Source organism: Vombatus ursinus, unplaced genomic scaffold (assembly GCF_900497805.2).
Source record: "Vombatus ursinus unplaced genomic scaffold, bare-nosed wombat genome assembly UNPS02000028.1, whole genome shotgun sequence".
Classification (NCBI taxonomy): domain Eukaryota; kingdom Metazoa; phylum Chordata; class Mammalia; order Diprotodontia; family Vombatidae; genus Vombatus; species Vombatus ursinus.
In genome coordinates this window covers 1-19,468 of record NW_020939806.1, presented here as the reverse complement: position 1 = coordinate 19,468, position 19,468 = coordinate 1, and the positions used below count along the sequence as shown (strand labels likewise).

At 41.2% G+C, this 19,468-nt stretch overlaps 2 protein-coding genes across 2 annotated transcripts; both read right to left on the bottom strand.

Annotated features, from left to right (window-relative positions):
• Positions 1-1,294: 1,294 nt before the first annotated feature.
• Positions 1,295-2,456, bottom strand: LOC114048044 (T-cell-specific guanine nucleotide triphosphate-binding protein 1-like). The gene is given in 2 exon segments (XM_027869252.1): positions 1,295-1,889; positions 1,891-2,456. Coding segments are annotated over 2 exon segments (1,161 nt in total).
• Positions 2,457-7,774: 5,318 nt separating this feature from the next.
• Positions 7,775-15,916, bottom strand: LOC114047271 (T-cell-specific guanine nucleotide triphosphate-binding protein 1-like). The gene is made up of 2 exons (XM_027868378.1): positions 15,877-15,916; positions 7,775-9,295 (listed from the first exon to the last, which is right to left on the bottom strand). The coding sequence occupies exon 2, from the start codon at positions 9,274-9,276 to the stop codon at positions 8,026-8,028; it is 1,251 nt and encodes a 416-aa protein (XP_027724179.1). The 5' UTR covers positions 9,277-9,295; positions 15,877-15,916; the 3' UTR covers positions 7,775-8,025.
• Positions 15,917-19,468: the final 3,552 nt, after the last annotated feature.

The window sequence follows — 19,468 nt, the reverse complement described above, 5'->3', positions numbered from 1 at the left end:
TGAGACTGGATTTGAGTTCAAGGCCAGTGCTCCATCCACTACACCACCTATCTGCCCCCTACTGGTTGATTTCTGGATGAGGAAATAGAAAATGGAAAAACCTTAGTCCTAATTCAGTTAGTTATTAAATACGAGAGAAATAATCATTTCTCTCAGAACCACTGAATGCTAGTCTCTCAAGAATTAAAGCTGAGAGCCACCAAAGGGCCATGGAGATAAGTCAGAAGTATGAGCAGCTTCTAGCAGATTACAAAGGAGTAACTATGCAGAAGAAGCTATATAAAAGATGCCATCACAAAAATGAATGAATGTTAAAAAGATGGTCAATCACTTCTCAAGAGTAAAAGATAATCAATAGACACCTTTCATAGGATCATGGGGACAAAATAATATATATTGATAGGTCATTCACTCCATCAATTGTATAGAAACTGAATCCTAGAGAGTAAACTGACTTGCTTAAAGTTACACAGGAATTGTGACATGAGGCATGTCTTCTATGTCTCAGTCCAGTATCCGGTGCTCCTGTCCTAAGCTCCCTCTCTACCATGTTCCATTGGGTATCCAAATAAGCTCAGACAATGAAAAGCACTGTTTTTTCCAACCCCCATCCCCGTTCTCCTATGTTGGAATTTTAGAATAGTGTGGACAAGGCTTGTCCAAGTTAGAAAGGCACAGATAGGTTGTTATCTGCCACAATGAAGGCAGCATCCACTACAATGACATCACAGTTCTACTGGGGTATTAGAATATGAAACTGAGCCTTCCACAAAAGTCTTAATGTGATTCCTTCTAGTCATGCAGAGGGGACCTTGAGTTCTTGAAGCCAATACAAGCAGAGTACAAATGCTACAAAGTTCTACCAAAATCAAAGGTTTCAAATATTGACCTGGGCATGTTTGTTGCCTCGAGGACCTGTCTTACTTAGTTGTGAGATCCTCATTACCAGAAAGTCAGTGTCAAGGTAATGAACTTTTTTAGTGAGAGTAATCCATCTACCAAGCTACAAAAAGGAGTAGGACCTGTATCTGAACGGTGTTTTCACACTGATAAAAATCACAGATCCTTGAAGAATTGAAGGAAACATGAACAGGGGTCACAATTGTCATTACCAATTCAATCTGATAGGCAAAAGTCTTGATGCAGCGCAAACACCTCAACGTGTTGGGTGTAGAGAGGATGTGATTCTAGAAGCAAGTATTCACCAAGTCAGCCCTGTGCCATAGTACTCCCTACTATTCTCTCGAGCCAGGCCAGTCCTTCCCACCAACATCTCTTGGTCATCAGAAAGGTCTCAAAAAGGGCCATCTAAAATTTTCCACAAGAGGCTTTTGCCATCATCGGCCACAGTACCAAGGAAGTATGAGTGTATGTAGTAGGTCTTCCCAAAATGGAAGCCAGCACTCACGATGCCTCCATTTGAAGAGCAGAAGTCCTCAACCAATTTTAGGAGCTTTTCCATGGCACTTTCCTCCTTAATGAGTGCCATCAAATTCAGAGACTTCATGGTGGCTTTGATCTCCTCCACGGGTCTTTCCAACTTTTGCGCAACCTGGAGAAGAGACGCGTCATCCACCCCAAAAACATTTCGATAGTGTTTCAAATGTTTATCCAATGGAACTAAGTCATTAATAGTGAAGCCTCTTAATGGAACAGTAGCCACAGCACCATTCTTCAAGGCCTCCAGCCAGATCCTTTCTTGTAGGGCAGCCTTCTTCCTCTCAATGGCAGCCTCAGAAGAAACAGGGAGGGCCAGCAAAAATGTGTGGCGTTTGTGAGCTGGGAGATCCTTTAACAGCATTTCCTCCAGCTTTGGGAAGTCATAATCAGACATATCAAAGTTAGACATTAAGAAGGCTCGTGCTTCACTCAAAATAGAGGTTTTGCAGACAGTCATCTCTCATTCTCTGCAGAATTCTCTCCTTAGAAAAAGACTTGGGTTTGGACTTCCTTTCGTTATACAAATCCACATCTACCATGGTTCTGACAATGTAAAATTTCTTTTTCCTTTCTTTTATCTCCTGGACCAGTTTTACATCATTGGTTGTGAATCTTGAAACTGAAAGGATGATGAAGAAATCATACTGGTCGAACTGCACTTGAGTCAGACAATTGTTGGGATGGAAATCAGGGGTCCTGATGCCCGGCAAGTCCCATAGCTTTACATTAGGATATTTAGGGTGCTTGTAAGGAGTGGCCTTCATGGTGGTCTCTACTACCCCAGTGCTTGCAGAGTCCTTTTCTTCGTGCCCAATTCATCGAAGGGCATTGATGAAAGTGGATTTCCCAGACCCAGACTCCCCTGTCACAGCAATGCTCAAGGGGACATTTTCTGTTGCTTCCAGTGTCTCCTGGATCCTGGAAGCCACCTCCTCTAGTCTTCCCTCCTGCAAGGCTGACTGGATCCAGGTAATAGTATCTTTGGGCAAGAGGCCACCATATGTATTGGTTACCATTCTATAGTATGGCATAAAGTTGGAGGCTAACCTCTGAAGATTCTCAACACTGAGGTCAATACCCAAAACCTTCATGATGCCAAATCATAAAAGGACCTGAGAGGGCAAGAAAAATAGGAGATTAGTTCCATGATGTCATTGTGGAAGGATTTTTAATGTTAGATGTGAGAAAAATCATTGGATTAGAATCCACCATGCCCCTAGGAAAACTCCTCATTAGGAAACAACGAGATTGCATCAGCTTTGATACCTATACTTCATCAGCACCTTAGGACCTCTTGTCCTTCTGATTGGAAGACTGAAGGCCTCCATTTAAAGAGAGCTCCCAGGACAACCATCTCTTCATTTCTCAACACTACGCGCTCCTTGAACCAGACTCCATCCTGCTCTTCTGCTGAATCCTTTCTTCCCCAGCCACCCCGCTCTCAAACTTTTTCAGCTTTATGTGTGTGTGTGTGTGTGTGTGTGTGTGCGTGCCCACACACGTGTGTTGTTGTTGTTGTTGTTGTTGTTATCTTTCATTAAATTGTAAGCTCCTTGAAGGCAGGGACTGTCTTTTTCATATTTGTATCCCCAGTGCTTAGCCAGTGCCTGACGCATAGTAATCACTTAATAAATGTTTGCTGACTGAATGACTAGCAGTCAGCACATCTGAGTTTTATTAATGATTCTGGGTCTTTGGGAAGGGTCTTGGCCTCTTTGAGCCTCAGTTGCCTCATCTGTGAAATGACATGGTCATATTAGACACTCTTTAAGGTCACATATAGTTCAAAACAATGTTGCAAATAACACTGGACATAATTCTGTCTTCACTCTGGTTCCAGGACTAAAGAGTCTTCACCACCAGAGAACCAAAACTTAACCCTTCAGTTACTGAAATTAGTTACACATCTCCATTGTATTTATAGAATTTCACACTTGGAAGGGGCCTCAATGACCTTCTCATCTGACTTCTATTGACCTTGGGTCCCAAGATAACATCAAGGCATCAATGACTCGTTTTTCTTCATGGACATGAATCCTATAACATACCTGAATAACCCTAACCCTAAATGCACACTCTAACCCTAACCCTAACCATTATTTACAACAGACCCAACAAGTGTTTACCCAAACTTCTTTTCCCTTTCCTTCAGCATATTAATGCTGAGCTTAGTAAGGACACATGATCAACTTAGCCCACTGCAATTCAGGATTCCTGAGCTCAAGAGATTCTCCAGCCGCAGCCTCCCTTCCTGTGGGGATTATAAGTGGGCAAGACATATGTGACCCTGGGCAAGTCACTTCACCTCTGGTTGCCTCAGATTCCTCACATGTAAAATATGGATAATAATAGCACCTAACTCCCAGGGTTGTGGTGAGGATCAAGTGAGATAATTACAAAGTGCTTAGAATGATGCCTGGCACATAATGGATACTCTACAGATGTTAATAAAAATATTATTATCCCCATTCTCCACCATGAACCTTGTGTGCTTTGGTGGGAGAATGTGACTCAGATTTATGGCTGGATTGTCATATTTTGATCATTCTTATTTTTGGCTTCTATTGAATAAATGTTATAATGATTCCTGCTTTTGTCTTGATGGAAGTGAATTTCATGCCAATGGGAAGTACACTGGTGGGGTCTCATAAGCTAGAGTGTCAAGAATAGGAGTGAATCTTCCTTTATCCTCCACCATATTAACCCTCTCGTATGATGCACCAAGGTTATCCCTGAGATTCTGAGAGAAAGAGAGGTTGAGTTGTAGTCATATTTTCATAGCCCCGGCCAGTCCTCCCACTCTGGGAATATGAGGATAGGCTGGAGTGAGTAAATCAGCCCCACTTGAGAGAGACAGAGACAGAGACAGAGACAGGGACAGAAAATGACAGAGAGTGCCACTGCCCGGCTGTGAGTCTGAGACCACTCTCAGGCCACATTTGTATGAAGGCGTAGATGCCATATTTTTTTACATTCGTATCTGACAGGAAACAAAAAAGGCATAACTAAAACATTGGCTGATTGAACTGAGATCAAGAAAGTTCACAGCAAGCTACAATAATAGATCAATTCAAATAAACTGAAATTTAATAGACACAGACGTAAAGTCACACACGATTTCCGAAAATCATCTATATAAAAACCAGAGATGGCACATAGCAAGACAACAGGCTATATAAGGGGAAGAAGAAGGCTCTTAGGTGTTTCAACCATCTTCAAGCACAATATAAATCAGCCATGAATGGAAACCATTTAGCCAATTCCTATCGGTGCATAGCATTGTAGTAGGCAATGGGAGGGAGAAAAAGGCTAGGTAAAACTGAGTCTCTAACCTCATGGTGTTCACAGTATAGGAGCAGTATAAAATATAGAGCAGATAACTCTAAAATAGAATCATAAGTGATAAGGCCATTGAAGTGTTGCAATATAAAATGTCTTGTGAACTTTTTGATATTAGCCAATGCAATCTTATGATAAATTCATGATAACATAGTGTCCCCAGCGAGACAGGTGATAATCCTACCCTGCTCAGGTCACATTTTGAAAACTGTCTACACCGAAGGTTGCCACATTTCAGCTTCCCTCCCCTGCTCTATCCAGTCCACCACATAGCTAGGGACATAGAAGGGGGAGGGGACGAAAAGTAAAGAGATACAGAGATAGGAAACAATTTTAAAAGCTGACCAGTGGCACAAAGACGTGTGTGTCATATTGTACCAGCTCCTATCGTTTTCTTTTCTCCTCCCATGAATTGGTTCTGAGAAACTTGATCACTGGATTTGAAATGGAGTTCAAAGGCAAGAGACGGGGAAGAGAAAAAGAAGGGTTAAGGAAGGGGAAGTGGGAACAGAAAAAGGAAAAGAAGAGGAAGAGAAGAGGAAAAAGAAGAGGAAGGGGAAAAACAGGAAGGTGGGAAGCCAAAGGAGAGAAAGGAGAGGAAGAGATGGATGTAAAGAGAAGAGGAAAAGTGGTCTTCTCCATATTATATGTGCCTTTGCATTTCTGAATCATTGGATCATAGAATTGCAGTGCTGAAAAGAACTTCAGAGGTCACATTCCCTCTCCACCATACCTAGCATATTCATACCCAGTCTATTTCCAGATCCGAAGGAATGGGGAACTCATCACTCCTTGGGCTGCCCATACTTAAATTTTAAAGTTTGTAAAATGCTTCATATGTTATCGCATTTGGTCCTTACAACAATCCTTTAAGACAAGTGCAGTTGTTAGTCTCATTTACAAACAAAAATGAGGCTCAAAGCAATTATATGACTTGGCTTGGATGACATAGCTAGTTAGTGCCTGAAGCAGGATTTGAACTCAGGTCTTCCTGACTTCAAGTCAAACACTCTATCCCAGGGGTGTTACAAACTTTAAAATTCTATGCAAGTAGTAATAGTAGTAGTGGTGGTGGTGGTGGTAGGGATTATAGTGGTGGTGGTGGTGGTAGGGATTATAGTAGTGGTGGTGGTGGTGGTGGTGGTAGCAGTAGTAGTAGTAGTAGTAGTAGTAGTAGTGGTAGTGGTAGTAGTAGTAGTAGTAGAAGTAGTAGTAGTAGAAGTAATATCTCCACATCTGTGGCTCTGATACACTTTCCCACCTGACCACTCTCTATCAATTTTATATTGTTGAAATTAGTCAAGTGGTCATATGCTGTTGTCCTCTCCTTCCTTTATATATGCAGAGGTTTATGGGTACAGAACACTACACATGACACCACACATTTAAAAAGTATACAACTTAGTTTTACTGAACTTTGTTTCCCTTCCCTCTCTTTGATTCTCCATTACAAAGTATGGCTCTCTGGGAGGAGAAGTGGGAAGGGCTACATTGTGAAATGTGGATCATATCAAAACAATAGTTATCAATAAAAGTTACTATTAAAAGAAATTATATACCTTTGGAAGAACAAAGTAAGGACGATATCAAGACAACAAGGCAAAGCAACAAGCATTTTTATTTATTTTTAGCATTTAAAATTCTCTTTGAGTTGCAAATTCCCTCCCTCCCTCTAGCCCTTCCTTCACCCATTAAGAAGGCAAACAATATGAGATCAACTATGCATGTCAAATCATGCACAATGTATTTCCACATTAGCCCTGTTGACAAAAAAGCAAGAAAAATAAAGCTACTGTAAAAATTCTACTTCAATTTCCACTCAGAGTTCACCTGTTCTCTCTAGAGGTGGATAGAAGTTTTCATCATTTCTAGAATTGTCTTGGATCATTGTCTTGGTCAAAGTAACTATCTTTCACAGTTGGCCATCATTACAATGTTGCTGTTACTGTGCATAGTGTTCTCCCGGTTCTGCTCACTTCACTCTGTATCAGTTTATATAATCTTTCCCAGGCTTTTCTGAAACTACCTCCCTCATTATTTCTGTTTTTAAAGTTTTATTTATTTATTCATTCTTTTATTTATTTTTAGTTTTCAACATCCACTTTTATAAGATTTCAAGTTCTAAATTTTCCCCTCTCCCTCCGCTACTCCCTCCCCAAGATGGCATGCAATCTGATATAGGCTATACATATATAATTATATTGAACATGTTTACACGTTAGTAATGTGAAGGAAGGATCAGAACAAAAGGGAAAAACCACAAAAAAGGAAAAAAATGAAAAAAAAAAAAGAGAACAACTAGCATGCTTCAATCTGCATATCTGCATTCAGACTCCGCAGTTCTTTCTCTGGATTTGACTAGCATTTTCCATCATGAGCCTTTTGGAATTGTCTTAGATCATTGCATTGCTGAGAAGAGTTAAGTCTAACAAAGTTGGTCATTGCATAATGTTGCTGTTACTGTATACAATGTTCTCTTGGTTCTGCTCACTTCACTCAGCATCAGTTCATGCAAGTGTTTCCAGGTTTTTCTGAAATCTGCCTGCTCACCATTTATTATGGAACAATAGTATTCAATTACATTCAGAAACCACAACTTGTTCAGTCATTCCCCAAATGATGGGCATCCCCTCAATTTCCAATTCTTCTGAGTCAAAGGGTATGCACAGTTTTATGGCCCGTTGGGCATACTTCCAAAATGCTCTTCAGAATAGCAGGATCAGTTCACAACTCCACCGACAGTACACAGTGCATGAGTGTCCCAAATTTCCCACATCTTCTCCAACATTTATCATTTTCCTGTTTTGTCATGTTAGCCAATCTGATAAGCGTGGTGTGGTACCTCAGAGTCGTTTTGATTTGCAATTCTCTAATCAACAGTGCTTTAGAACATTTTTTCATATGACTATAGATAGCTCTAATTTCTTCATCTGAAAACTGCCTGTTCATATCCTTTGACCATTTGTCAATTGGGTCCCTCATCATTTCTTATAACAACCATTTATTAAGTGCTTACTATGTATGAAGAATCAACAAACTTATATAAGGGAAGTGAAACATGAAGAGGGTAGTTAACAACTTAACTCATAGTCAGAGTTTTTATGATTTTCTCCCATTAAAATTCTAATCAAACTAGCATTAATAGGTATGGAGGGGAATGGGCCTGGCCAGCCCTAACAAAGGTCATTGCTCCAGGCCCACCAGCTCCTCTATGTTGCTGGAAAGCCCATGTTTGTCCAGTATTCTTCAAACAGAGGTTTCCCATAGTTTGCTGAGGAGAATTTTAGCATCATTGGCCACTGTCTCAAGGAAGTGCAAGTGTGTATAGTAACTCTTTCTGAAGTAGAAGCCAGAGGCAACTAGACCTCCATTCACTGAGAAGTATACCTCCGCATACTTCAAAAGTCTCTCACTGATGCTTTCATCCCTCGTAACTGTCAACAGATGTGGAGACTTGATAAGGGCCTTCACCTCTTCCATAGGCTTATTGGATGCCTGGGAGATCTTAAGAAGAGATGCATCATCTACTCCAAATTTTCTTTGATAATTGATCAAACGCTTCTTTAATTGAGCAATATCATCTTCTTTAATGACACCCACAAAAGGGACAGAGGCCTTTGTGCCAGTCATCAAGGCTTCCAGCCAGATCCTTTTCTGAATACTAGCTTTCTTTTGGTCAATTATGTCCTCAGTAATATTGGGAAGGGACAGAAAAAAGACACGGCGTTTGTGCTCTGGAAGCTCTTTTGCCAATTCATCCTGCAATTTAGGGAAATCATAGGATTCTAATTCAAAGCTGGAAATCAAAAAGACTTTTGGGTCCTCAATCCCTATTTTCTGCAGATGTTGTAGGCAGTTGTTTCGTATCATCTGCAGAACATTCTCCTCCTTGAAGGTCCTGGGCTTGGATCTCCTTTCATTATTCAAATCAATGTCCACTTTGGTTCTCACAAAGTAAAACTTCTTCCCCATCTCTCTAATCTTCTGGGCAAGCTTCGCATCATTGACTCGAAATCTTGATGAGGAAATGATGATGAAGAAATCATAGCGACTAAAGTTCACTTGTTCTAGATAACTCTCTGGTTTGAAATGAAGGGTCCCAATGCCTGGCAGGTCCCATAGCTTTACATTAGGTAGCTCTGGGTGTTCATAAAAAGTAATATTTGTGGTTGTCTCCACGACCCCAGTGCTAGCAGCATCCTCATCTTCATGCCCAACCCCCCGGAAGGCATTGATGAAAGTGGACTTTCCTGCACCTGACTCCCCTGTCAGGGCAATGTTCAGGAGGGCATTATCCATGTCTTCAATCATCTTACTGATTATAGGTACAGCTTCTTCAAGTCTCCCCTCCTGCAGGGCTGATCTGATCAAAATGATTCTTGCTTGAAACAGTGAGTCTTCCCCTCCAGTAGATGGATTGTTGCATTCATGTATCATATTTGAGGCCAAAAACCTTGGTCTTTCTTCAGCAGGTAAGGAAGAGAATGAATGGCCCATGACTGGTCACTGGAGATCTCTGAAGAATGGAAAAAATAAGAAAGGTGAAGGAGAGAAAGCCACTAAAATGACCTTTAGAATCAGCTGATACCAAAGCAACCAGACTCAGATGTCTTTCCCTTCAGAAGAAACAATCGTTAATTGCCATCCACTATGGGTTTTCCTCTTGGAGTATTAATCTGTCTCCCTCAATACCATAAATGTGTTTTATACTCTTCTTTAGCCTTCATTTTGTACTTTGTAAATGGTCAATAAATTTTGGTGGTGGTTTTCATCAGCTCTGGTGTGCTGAATAATGGAGGAAAGAAGAGGGGAAAGGAGAATATCCTTCTAGTCTTATGGTTCCACAATTGTACTTGGTAAAACTTCCCAAAGTCAAGTCAAGTACATAAGCATTTATTAAGAACTTATTAAATTGGAGTAGAGTCAAGATGGCAGAGTACTAAGAGCAGTACAGTGATTTCCACTCCACAAACTCCCCCAAATAGATAGAGAAGATGGAACAGCCTAAATCCTGATGCAGAAATTCGGAAGTCACAGTGAGTCATTTTCCCAGCCCATATCAGCATAGGGAGACACATAAAGAGGTCTTCAGACACTGGGGATAAGTCAGGCCAAGAGTGTACCAAGTGGAGCACTCCAGCGCCCAGAGAGAGGCTGTACATCAGGACAAGAGGAGGTCCCGTGTTCATTCTGGGGCACCACCAGACCCATACCAGGACACCAAAAGGGACTGACTGGTGCAGGTTGACCGCTTTATCACGTATTACCTACTTCTGAGTCATAAGCATGTGGACTGAGGAGGAGATCTGCACAGGGGAGTGGTTTCCCCAGGTAGGGAGGCCTTGGACTGTGTACTGAGGAATTTCAGAAGCCAATAGCAGCAGCAACACTGTGGATCATACTCAAGGCTTAGAGCTGGGACTCAGTTCCAGCAGTTAGCCCAGCCCGCAGAGGAATAACCGAGGTAGAAATTCCAGACCAGAAGGGAGCCTGCACTTCTGTACCTCTCAATCAGCAGAGCTCTCCAGCTGGCTGATGGGGCTGAGTCCAGCACAGCCTACTCTTGCTCTGATCTGAACTCAAGTCAGGAACTTGCAGAGCTTAGACTAGGGGACAGCCTGCCCTGGATTCGACTGCTTTGGGAGCGTGGAAGACTTAATTAAAAGGGATAAGCTGGGAAGCTACACCTTGCTAAAAGGAATCACAGACATTAAAGTAATAAACTAAACACACATGCACCAGATGGCATAGCGTCCACATTCTTAAAGGAAGAGTTAAATGAATTACCAGAGAGAACAGATAATAAAAGACCACACAAGGTGGGGGCCTCAACTTTCACATCTCAGAACAAGATAAATCTAACCAAAAATAAATGAGAAAGAAGTTAAAGAGATGAACAGAATTGTAGAAAAGTTAGATAGGACAGACCTTCGGAGAAAACTGAATGGGAATAGAAAGGAACGTATCTCTGTCTCAGTGGTATATGGCACTGACACAAAAATGGACCGTGCATTAGGGCGTAAAAACCTCACAACCAAATGCAGAAAAGTGGAAATATTAAATTCTTCCTTTTCAGATCACAATGCAATAAAATTACATTTAACAAAGAGCCATGGAAACAAGAATATCAAGAGAATGAGTGAAAAAAAATGTGAAAGGAGGTAGCCTAGCAGTACCGGATCTCAAGCTATACTTCAAAACAGTAATCATCAAAACAATCTGGTACTGGCTAAAAAATAAAGTGGTAGATCAGTGAAATAGATTAGGTACACAGTATGTGTTAGCAAATGACCATAGTAATCACTGTTGGATAAACCCAAAGATCCAAGTTTTGGGGACAAAAGTCACTATTTAACAAAAATTACAAGGAAAACTGAAAAGCAGCTTGGCAGAACTAGGCATAAACCAGCATCTCACACCGAATACCAAGAAAAGGTCAAACTGGATAAATTATTTAGACAGAAAGAGTGATATCTGAAGCAAATTAGGGGAGCATGGAATATTTTACCTTTCAGGTCTATGGATAAAGGAAGAATTTATCACCAAACAAGAGATAGAGAGCAGTACAGGATGTGAAATGGATAATTTTGATTACATTAAATTATAAAGGTTTTGCACAAACAAAACCAATGCAGCCAAAATTAGAAGGAAAGCAGAGAACTGAGAAAAAAAATGTTTGTAACAAATTTCTCTGATAAAGGTCTCATTTTTCAAAATATAGGGAACTGAGCCAAATTTATAAAAGTAAGAACTATTTCCCAGTTGATAAATGGTCAAAGTATATGAACAGGGAGTTTTCAGATGAAGAAATTCTATCAATAGTCACATAAAAATGCTCTAAATCACTACAGATTAGAGAAATGCAAATTAAAACAACTCTGAGGTAGCTAACAGGAGAGAAAAAGAAAACGATAAATGCTGGAGGGGATGTAGAAAATTTGGGACACTTAATGCAGTGTTGGTGGAGTTGTGAGCTAGTCCAACCATTCTGGAGAACAAGTTGGAAGTACTCCCAAAAAGCTATAAAACTGTGCATACCTTTTGACCCAGCAATATCACTACTAGGCCTGTATTCCAAAGAGACCAAAGAAAAACAAAAAGGACCTATTTGTACAAAAATATTTATAGCGGCTCTGTTTTGTGGTGACAAGGAGTTGGAAATTGAGAGGATGTCCATCAATTAGCTGAATAAGTTGTGCCACATGATTGTGATGGAATACTATTATGCTGTAAGAAATGATGAGCAGGGTGCTTTCAGAAAAACCTAGGAAGTCATGCAAAGTGAAGTGAGTAGAACCAGGAAAACATTATACACAGTAACAGCAATATCGTAAGGACGATCAACTGTGAAGGTCTTAGCTACTCAGATCAAGACAATGATCCGGGGCAGCTAGGTGGCACAGTGGATAGAACACTGGCCCTGAAGTCAGGAGGACCTAAGTTCAAACCTGGCCTCAGATCAAACACTTGACACGTACTAGCTGTGTGACTTTGGGCAAGTCACTTAACCCCGATTGCCTCATTAAAAAAAAAAAAAAAAAGACAATGATCCAAAAGAACCGTGATGAAAAAATGCTATTCACTTCCAGAGAGAGAACTGCTGAACTCTGATTTCAGAATGAAGCATACCTTTTAAAAACTTTCTTTTATTTTTCTTGTTTTATTTTGTGTTTCTTTTGCATCATGTCTAATATGGAAATAGGGTTTGTATGACCTTATATGTATAATTGAAATCAAATTGCTTACTTTCTCAAGGAGGCAGGAGCAGCAGAAGGCAGGGAAAGAATTTGGAGCTCAAAATTTTTAAAAATGATTGTTTAAAAAACTTTTACATGTAATTGGGAAATATTTAATGAAATAAAAAAATGATTTATTTTACAAAACAAAGTCAAATGGCTAAAAAGAAACCAAAACCAAAAAAGAGAAGAAAATGTAAGGCTTCTCATGGCAAAAATAACTGACCTGGAAAACGGCTCAAGGAGAAAAAAAGTTTAAGAATCATTGGACCTCCTAAAAACCATGACCAAAAAAGGAGCCTAGACATCCTATTTCAAGAAATCTTAAAAAGATAACTACCCAGAGTTCTTAGAGCCAACAGGCAAATTGGAAATAGAAAGAATACATTGGTCACCTCCCGAAGGAAACCCCAAAATGAAAACTCCCAGGAACATCATATCCAAAATCCAGAGCTTCCAGGTCAAGGAAAAAATACTGCAAGGGGCCAAGAAGCCCCTGTCAAAAATTTCACATGATTTAGTAACCACAAAAGAGTGGAGAACTTGGAATATGACACTGCGGAAGGCAAAGAATATAGACTTACAGCCAAGAATAACCTACCCAGAGAAACTGAGTACAATGCTACAGGGCAAAATGGACCTTTAATGAAATAGAAGACTTGCAAGCATTTCTGATGAAAACGTCCAGGGTTAAAGAGAAACTTGGAAATTCAAAATCAGGAGTGATGAGAAACATAAAAAGGTAAACTGAAAGAATAATAACGAAGGATTAAACAAAGATAACCTGCCTATATTCAAATATAGGGAGATGATATATGTGCCCCCTCTGAACCCTGTCATCATCAGGTGTCACAGAGGAGTCCAATTAGGCAAGACCTCCGGAGTGGTTCTGTTATGTGTTAATGACCTCAAGAGTGGAAAGAGAGGGGAAAGTCACTGGAGTAGCCAGGAAAGGAAGGTCAGGGAAAATGATCTCAAAAGTAGACATCTGTATGAACAAGGAGGAGGGGGTAGCGGGAGCATCTTACACTGGAACCTCACTCTCATGTGAACTGGTCCAAAGAATGCATGCACACACACACACACACACACACACACACACACACACACACACACACAGAGTTGGCTACAGAAATATATTTGACTCTACAGGCAAATAGGAGGGAAAGGGGAGAAATAGGAAGGGGAATTAGAGGGAGGGAATACTTCTAAGCTCAGTAAGGGTGGGGAGGTAGGAGGATGATTGGACTGATTAAAACAAAGAAAAGATATGTTAAAAAAATAATAATAATATGAAGAAAAACAGCTTTGAAAGACTTGAGAACTCTAATGACTGAAAATGATTCCAGAAGATGCATGATGAAACACACTACCCACCTCCTAATAGAGAGGTGATAGATTCAATAGATATATATAGATATATATACACACATACATACATATATACTATATATAGTCATATACAAATTCATACAGATGCATACATACCTACATATACACATATATGCATATATGTATGCACACACATATAGTAGACTTTATATATGCATATGTGTATATATACACATATATGTATGTGTGTATATACACGTATATGTGTGTGTGAATATACACACATATTAATAATATATAATTATGGACATGGTCCATGCAGGACTTTCTTTTGCCTGATTATGTAAAACTCTTGTGACAAGGGGTTGATTTTCTTGCTTAATGGGGGTGACAGGGAAGGTGAGAGGGAGAGAAGGCAATTTTCTTTTGAAAACAATTTTTAATTCAAAAAATAAAATTTAAATTCAGTAAAAATGAAATTTAAAAAGTCAAATCCAAGCTGTGGAAGAATTTGCAGGAGGACAAAGCTCTTAGAGGAGAAGTGCCGAACCTTAGCAGGTAAGACACTCCGAAAAATGGAAAAAGAGATTGAAAAAAAAAAAGAGGAAGGCAGTTGAAACCTCTTCAAGAGCGAAGGCAGGTCAGCAGAGAAGGAAGCACAGACGATGACCGTTTTGAAAGTGCCTGCTTGACTTTCTCGTATACCTTCTGTAAAAGTGGTATGAAATAGAGAGAAGTGGTCAGCAATGCAATCCTCTCTTTTCGTTTTATTGTGTATGTGGAAATGCCCGTTCTAGGATGCTCACGTTCAGATGTTTATGAAAAGTTAAGCCATACTAAGTAGAGAAAGAGATAAGAACAGAGATAGAGAGAATTAGGCACGTGGTAGAGAAACACTAGGACATGGGGCAAAGAATCTCTTGGATTTGAGTGGTCCTGCCCCTTTCTTTCTTCCCCCTTTGCCCCCTCTATTCCCTTTTTCTTTCTTTTTCTTCCGCTTATTAAGTCATCTATCAAGCAACCAGAAGAAAAGCATCTATCTGATGACCCCTGAGATGTCTTCCACTTCTCAACCTACCGTCTGTTCCAAAGTATATTTAGAGAATGACAAAGCGACATGGCTTCCAGAGAGGAAGACTGGTAGAATGGAAGGGGTGGAGGTGGGGAACATTAGAGTGAGAACATCCGGGTACATCTGGAAGTTGACATGGGCTGTAAGGGATGGGTGGGAAAATAGCCCAGAAGGAGGGGAGGGGGAGCGGGATGGGGTGGGGAGAGAGCAGGCATTGCAGGCATTGAAAACAGCGTAAAGGAAGACAGAGGGGAGAAGCATCTTCAGGGGAGGAGGAGGGTGAGAGAATGGCTCTGTTTGGCTGCACTACAACCTATGTCCATATTAGGCACAGACAAGGTTGAACACCGCAGCCAAGGTACTGCACCAGTTTAAGGAGGTGGGGGCAAGGGAGGAAGCAGTGGCTTAGAACTCTTAGCCCTGAAGTCCTGCCTCTTTGAAGCCCAGTGCTCAGGGTTTTTCCTCCCGAGTTTGATCTCATATCCTTGCATTCCCCCAAAGTGCCCACCCTGAGCTGCAGAAGCCATCCAATCAAGATTGCGCTTTTATTTACAGACGATCACCAGCCTCCGTCTCCATTTCCATGGAGATTAGAAAACGCCTGCCAATTGTGGTACCCTCTGACCGTGCCTGGTACCAGAAGCATCCAGAGAAAAGTCACCCGGCTGCCAGGGAAGGCTGGTCGAGGGTTGGCTCACTTCCAACATTCCAGTTTGCCGTACTTTAGATCCTGGTAAAGCCCTGACCTCTCAGTGCGATTCCATCCTGGCAATTAGCCCAGAACTGTGCCACCCAGAGTACCCTTCCCACAACCCACGAGGCTTTCAATCTCCTCAGTAGGAGGACCTTTTATACAGAGGGTTGGAGGGGTGTCACGTCCCTTTTTGTCACCCCTTGAATCCATCAGCTCCTGAGGAAAAATCAATAGCATTGGTAAGAAACCAGCTCCAGACTTACCTCTGGGGTTAGTGGGCAAATACTCTGACCTCCCCCGGACTCACAGACACGTCTCTTCAGTGACCCAGATCTTCTGCTGCTCGATTCAAAGGCAGGGACAGATGCTGAGACTTGTGACTTAAGGACTGATTCAGTCCCCACTCACGGCTTTTATATGCTAGTAAAAGTCACCAGACGTGAAGCTTTCTTTTTCATTTTCCCAGAAAAGACATCTCTAAGAAGAAATATTATGAAAGAGGCCTAAGAAAAGAATTTTGAGATCACTGAGCACTCAATCAACAAGGAGGTATTCTCTATCTCCTCTCTGATTCAAAGTGTTTTGATTACCTTTATGAAGCGCCTACTGCATGCAAGGCACTGTGCTTTGTTAGAAGAGCAAAGGTCCCTAAGGTCAGTGAGCTTTGAGATGCACAGAGGAGATAAGAAAGAGACATAGGCAACTAACTGTCCTAAGCCACAGGAGTTGCAGACAAAGCGCTGGGAGATATGTGGGGTCACTTCTAGCTGAGAGGGTGAGGGGAGGCTGCATGGAAGAAGCCCCTTAGCTATGGCCTGCAGAAGTTTAGCCTATTTTGATTTTGGCCCCTACCTGCTGCCAGGCTGTGCAGGTCTGGACCAGAGAAAGGGAGGGAGGTGGTCAAGGTGACACCTGCTTCGGGAACGGTGACTCGGTCCATTTGGCAGGATTATGGAGTAAGGCTGATGGAGGAATGCCAGGGTGGCCTCTGAAACATCAGCAAATAAGGGACGAGGACAGGAAGAACGAGATATTGAGAGTAGCTGACATTATGTAAACCTAGTATACAAAGGGCTTTACAGAAATTGGCTCATTTGATCCTCCCAACAACCCTGACAGGTAGGTACGTTATCTTCCTCATTCTATAAGTAGGGAAGGGTAGCCGAGTGGTGCCATGGTGCACAGAGCACTGGGCTTGGAATCAGGAAGACTCATCTTCCTGAGTTCAAATCTGGCTTCAGACACTAGCTCTGTGACCCTGGGCAAGTCACTTCACCCTATTTGCCTCCGTTTCCTCCTCTGTAAAATGAGCTGGAGAAGGAAATAGCAAACCACTCCAGTATCTTTGTCAAGGAAACCCTAAAATGGGGTCACAGAGAGTCCAACATGACTGAACAACAACAACAGATGGGGAAACTGAGGCTTACAGGGGTGAAATGACTTGCTCAGGATCACACAGCTAGTGTCTGAGGGAGGATTTGAAGTCAGGTCTTCCTGACTTCAAGTCCAGCATTATGACCACTGAGCCCCCTCCTAGCCACATGTTAAGCAGAGATGGTAAGGAGAGGAGGTCCTTTCTGGTGGGATTGAACCCTTGTATACCTTGCCAAAGATCTAAGGGGCTGAGTGGCTCATTGGAACATGAAGGGGTGGAATACAGTATGAATTTGCCACCAGAATGTGGATCCTGTTGGTTCGCTTGCATAGATCAGCCAGAAAACATTGGAGTTTGAAAAAAGAAACTGTAGAACCCTGGACCTTTGAGCTGTTTGGTGATGACTGAACAAAGATCCATTACCTGGTTATCATCTATCTGGCAGAAGTATTGCAGAGTTACTAGCGACTAGGGTGGGATCACTGGTAGAGGGAACTCAGTTCTGAAGCTAGAAGAATTATCAAAGCAAAATCACTATTCTCCTACCCCTGATCTGGGGGATGGAAATCCTCAGAGCCCCCAAGGCAGCAGATCTGGGGAGGCCACTGCCGATCCATGGTGGCAGCCCCCAGCTCAAATCCCAGGCTTCGCATTGAAGCAAAAGTTGAAGGAAGTGCCCCAGGAAGGGTATGTTGCCCTGAATTAAAGTAACCCTGTTACGTACTCCTGTTTGAGTCTCCTCCTAATGCTGTAGCTCGTGGGCCCCCATCGGTGTGCTTCCCATTAATAATCAATCAGTAGAATTAATTAGCCCTTGGAAAAGGCATCTTATTCACATGGCATAGGAAAAAAAATTAGAAAAACACTATTCCCCCCCCCAAAAAAAAACTAGAGTGGACTCTTCCACGCACTATATCCATGGAGCCAATGGGGACAAACTTGAAGGGAATGGTAGTAAGGCACATATGTAAAGAGCACACATGGCCAAGGCAATTCACAATTCCTGGTACTCCAGGGCCTTGACGTCCTTTGCTTCTCCACAAATCCAGGGCCATGATGTACTTTCTGCCTTTGGAGAGTCTTCCTGAAGTTCTCTGCACAACATGGCATTTGTGCTAGGCAGGTCACTGATGCTACCTGGGCTTGCTCCTCACAAAGCTCAGTGTTATTCCTGGACAGGCCAATCAATCAAACTCCAGGGCCTGCTCCTCAATGGGCAGCTGTCTTCTCCACTCCCTACAACTTCAAGCAGTAATGCTGTCTTGTCTTATTCTTTGATGAAGTGATTTATTGTTCTAGGATTTGTCATTTAATCCACCATTCTCGGGCTCTGAATTATTTAGTTTCCATTTAAATCACACGGTATATATGTTAAAGGAACATGGAAGGAGATATTTATCATAATAATGGATGGCAGAAGAATTCTTGATCATGGAGGATCACAGGAGATTAGATGGGACATTTTGATTACATAAAAATTTAAGGTTTCTACACAAACAAAATCAATGCAGGTAAAAGTAAAATGCAATCAATACATTGGGGAAAATCTTTGCAGCAATTTTTTTCTGATAAAGGTCTGATGTTCTAGAAGAGAACCAATTAAAAGCTAATTCTAGTATATAAAACAAAAAAATCCCAAATGAATAAATGGTTACAGAACATTAGAAGGAAGTTTTCAAGGGAAGAATTACAAGATATCACCAGCCAAGTGCAAAAAATGCTACAAATCATTATTAAAGAAATTTAAAATAAATACTGAATATTCTCATCACAAACGTCTGATGAGTAAAGATGACAAAAAACAGAAAATTACAATTGTTGGAGAAGCTGGGGTAGGGGGGCAAGGCACAATTATACACTGATGGTGGAGCTATAACTTAGTCCAGTCATCACGGAGAGAAATTTTGAATGATGCCTACAAAGTCATTAAAGCATGTGCATCACTCTTTGATGTAGAAATGCTACTTCTGTACATTAACTCCAAAAGAGATCAAAAAAAGAGGGAAAGGACAAAAACATTTATAGTAGCCCTTTTTGTAGTGGCAAAGAATTGTAAACTAAAGTGTGTCAACTAGGGAGTGGCTAAAGAAATTATAGAGTTTTAGCATAATGGCATATTATCATGCTGAAAGAAATGTCAGATAAGAAACCTGGGAAGACTTGGATTAACTGATAGAAAGTGAACAGAAACAGGAGGACAATTTGCACAATTACTATTGCATTGTAAAGAAAAGCAGCTTCAAAAGACTTAAGATTGCGAATCAATTCAGTGACTAACCGTGATTCCTGAGGACCAATGATAAAGATTGTTTCCCATCTCCTGACAAAGAGGTGATGGGTTCCAGGCATAGAATGTGGAATACACTGTCAGACATGGCCAAATTACGGATATGTTTTGCTTGATTATGTTTATTTGTTACAAGAGAGGTTGTATTTTTTTTATGTAAGGGAAGATTGGGAGCAAGAAGGAGGCTTGTTTT